This window comes from Egretta garzetta, unplaced genomic scaffold, assembly GCF_000687185.1.
Source record: "Egretta garzetta isolate BGI_Z169 unplaced genomic scaffold, ASM68718v1 scaffold1020, whole genome shotgun sequence".
In the NCBI taxonomy this organism is placed as follows: domain Eukaryota; kingdom Metazoa; phylum Chordata; class Aves; order Pelecaniformes; family Ardeidae; genus Egretta; species Egretta garzetta.
The window spans coordinates 9,504-11,512 of NW_009258290.1; the positions used below are offsets into that span (position 1 = coordinate 9,504).

A 2,009-nucleotide genomic window follows, 5' to 3' on the forward strand; every position below is an offset into this window, starting at 1 on the left:
GGGCTGGCAGCCTGACCAAGGGCGCTGCCGGCGCCAAGCACGCTTACGGCTCAGGTGAGCGATGTAAAGCTCTGTGGCCCACGCGCGTGGACCGGTGAGGTGCCTGCCAGCGCCGCCCCCAGGTTTAAAAAGTAAAACTCTGGAGGGGCTGGGTGCAGTTCCCTTCAGGAGAAGCGGAGGAGTTAAATTCTTGTTTTAATTCTTTGCAGGCTGGTTTATAAATGGTTTCTGCTGATATACAAGATCAGCTATGCCACTGGAATCGTAGGGTACATGGCCGTGATGTTTACACTTTTTGGTCTTAACTTACTATTCAGGTGAGCGAATCTTTCGGGTCCCGCTGCTGGGGCGGGGGGTGCCACAGGCCGTGTGCTTAATGATCTGATGAACGGGGCCAAAGAGGCTCTCGGGGTCTCCTGTCCCTGCTGGGAGGGTCACGGCTGAGACGCTGGTACCCGAACTGGGCAGGGTCGCTGGAGACGCCCCGCTTCCAGCTCAGCCGCGTCGGCAGCTCCTCCAGCTCCGTGCGCGTCCAGGCTGGGGGCAGCGGGGGGGATTTGCTTTGCTGCCCTGGTAAAGAGGTGCCTGGAGCAAGCAGCCAGCCCGGGCGTGGTAGCAGAGGACCCCAGCCCTGCTTTGGAGAGGTTGATTCCTTCTCTGGCATAGGAGCAGGCCTGGCAGCTGCCTGCGGAGACGCGGAGGTGTTAACTGGGGGCTTACTGGGAGCTGATCCGGTGCGGGAGGTGGTTGGGGATTGCTGCGCTTGCTCGTTCCGGAGGCTGGTGAGGGCGCCGGGCGTTAGCCGGGGTGTCACACCCAGGGCTCCCTTCCACTGCTGCCTGCTGAGAGTGAGGGCAGCGCCCCAGGAGCAGGGACCGGGGCTGTGCTGGGCACCAGGAGACCCCTGGGGGTGACGCTTCCCGGCGCCGCGTGCCCACTGCCTTGGTGGGCCGCTCTTGCGACGGGGCCGGTGCTGTGGGCTGTGTCAGCACGCTGGCTGTGCAGCCCCGCAGCCCCCCAAAGAAGCTCCTGATGTCGTTTGGGCTTTTCTGTTGCAGAATCAAACCAGAAGACGCCATGGACTTTGGCATCTCCCTCCTCTTCTACGGTCTTTACTACGGGGTGCTGGAGCGGGACTTTGCCGAGATGTGTGCGGATTACATGGCCTCGACAATCGGGGTGAGCTCACGCCGTGCCGTCCCCCAGGCGAGAGTCCCGCCTCGTTAGGGGGGGCCCGAAACGTGTCAGTCGCGGCGGTAGCTTTTGCCTCCCCCAGAGGGGAAGGTGCATCAGACTCCCCCCCGAGGAAGGGCTCCCCGAGGCTGCTGCCTCTCTCGCTGTGCTCCCTCCGGGCCCGCTCCCACAGTGCCTGGGCTGGGAGGTTTCTGACCTAACAGAGTTGCTCCGAGAGCCTTCCCTAAGAGCAGAGCCTCTGCGGGGGCCCCTCGTGCCCAGGAGCGCGAGAATCTAAAGGGTCCGTTCAGCCCCTCTAAACTCCCGACAAATATTTCTCTACCTGGGCCTTTAAAATCTGCGGTGCCGACGAGCGCTCCTGTTTCCGGGACCACCTGCACGTGCATTAGCTCGTGACCTGCAGCCACCAGGGAAGGATTGACGCCACGGGCTTCCTTCTGCTGCTTGGCCCCGCTGCAGCGTGTGCTGTCCCTGGTCCCCCGTGCCTGCAGCGGTGGCCTAGAGTCGGCAGCCTGCTCGCCTGGTGCCAAAACACCCCACTCCACCAAGAAATATGTGACCTAGGATGCCGGTGGAGCAGGTCGCGTTGCTGCTTTGCAGCAGCTCTTTAGGGTCTTGGGCTTTGTGCTTCCTCCTGCTCTTCTCCGAGCTTGCTGCTGCTGCTCCTTGGAGGGGCTGCCTGGCAGGACTGGGGAGCCCCAGCCCCTCGTTGGCCGCCTTCCACTGGCACTGGGGCGCCTCGGCAGAGCTCGGGTCTCCCCCCACGCGGGCGGTGGGCACCCAGGACGGGCCTGCAGCAGCCCAGGCTCTCCAGA

The 2,009-nt window shown here is 63.5% G+C and overlaps 1 protein-coding gene across 1 annotated transcript in view; it reads left to right on the plus strand.

The window, feature by feature from the left end:
• LOC104125004 (RING finger protein 121) overlaps window positions 1–2,009 on the plus strand; it is an 18,592-nt gene that overhangs the window by 9,497 nt on the left and 7,086 nt on the right. The window contains exons 5-6 of the mRNA XM_035892797.1: window positions 210–317; window positions 1,059–1,179. Coding sequence (XP_035748690.1) covers window positions 210–317; window positions 1,059–1,179 — 229 coding nt within the window. The remainder of the gene's footprint in view (window positions 1–209; window positions 318–1,058; window positions 1,180–2,009) is intronic.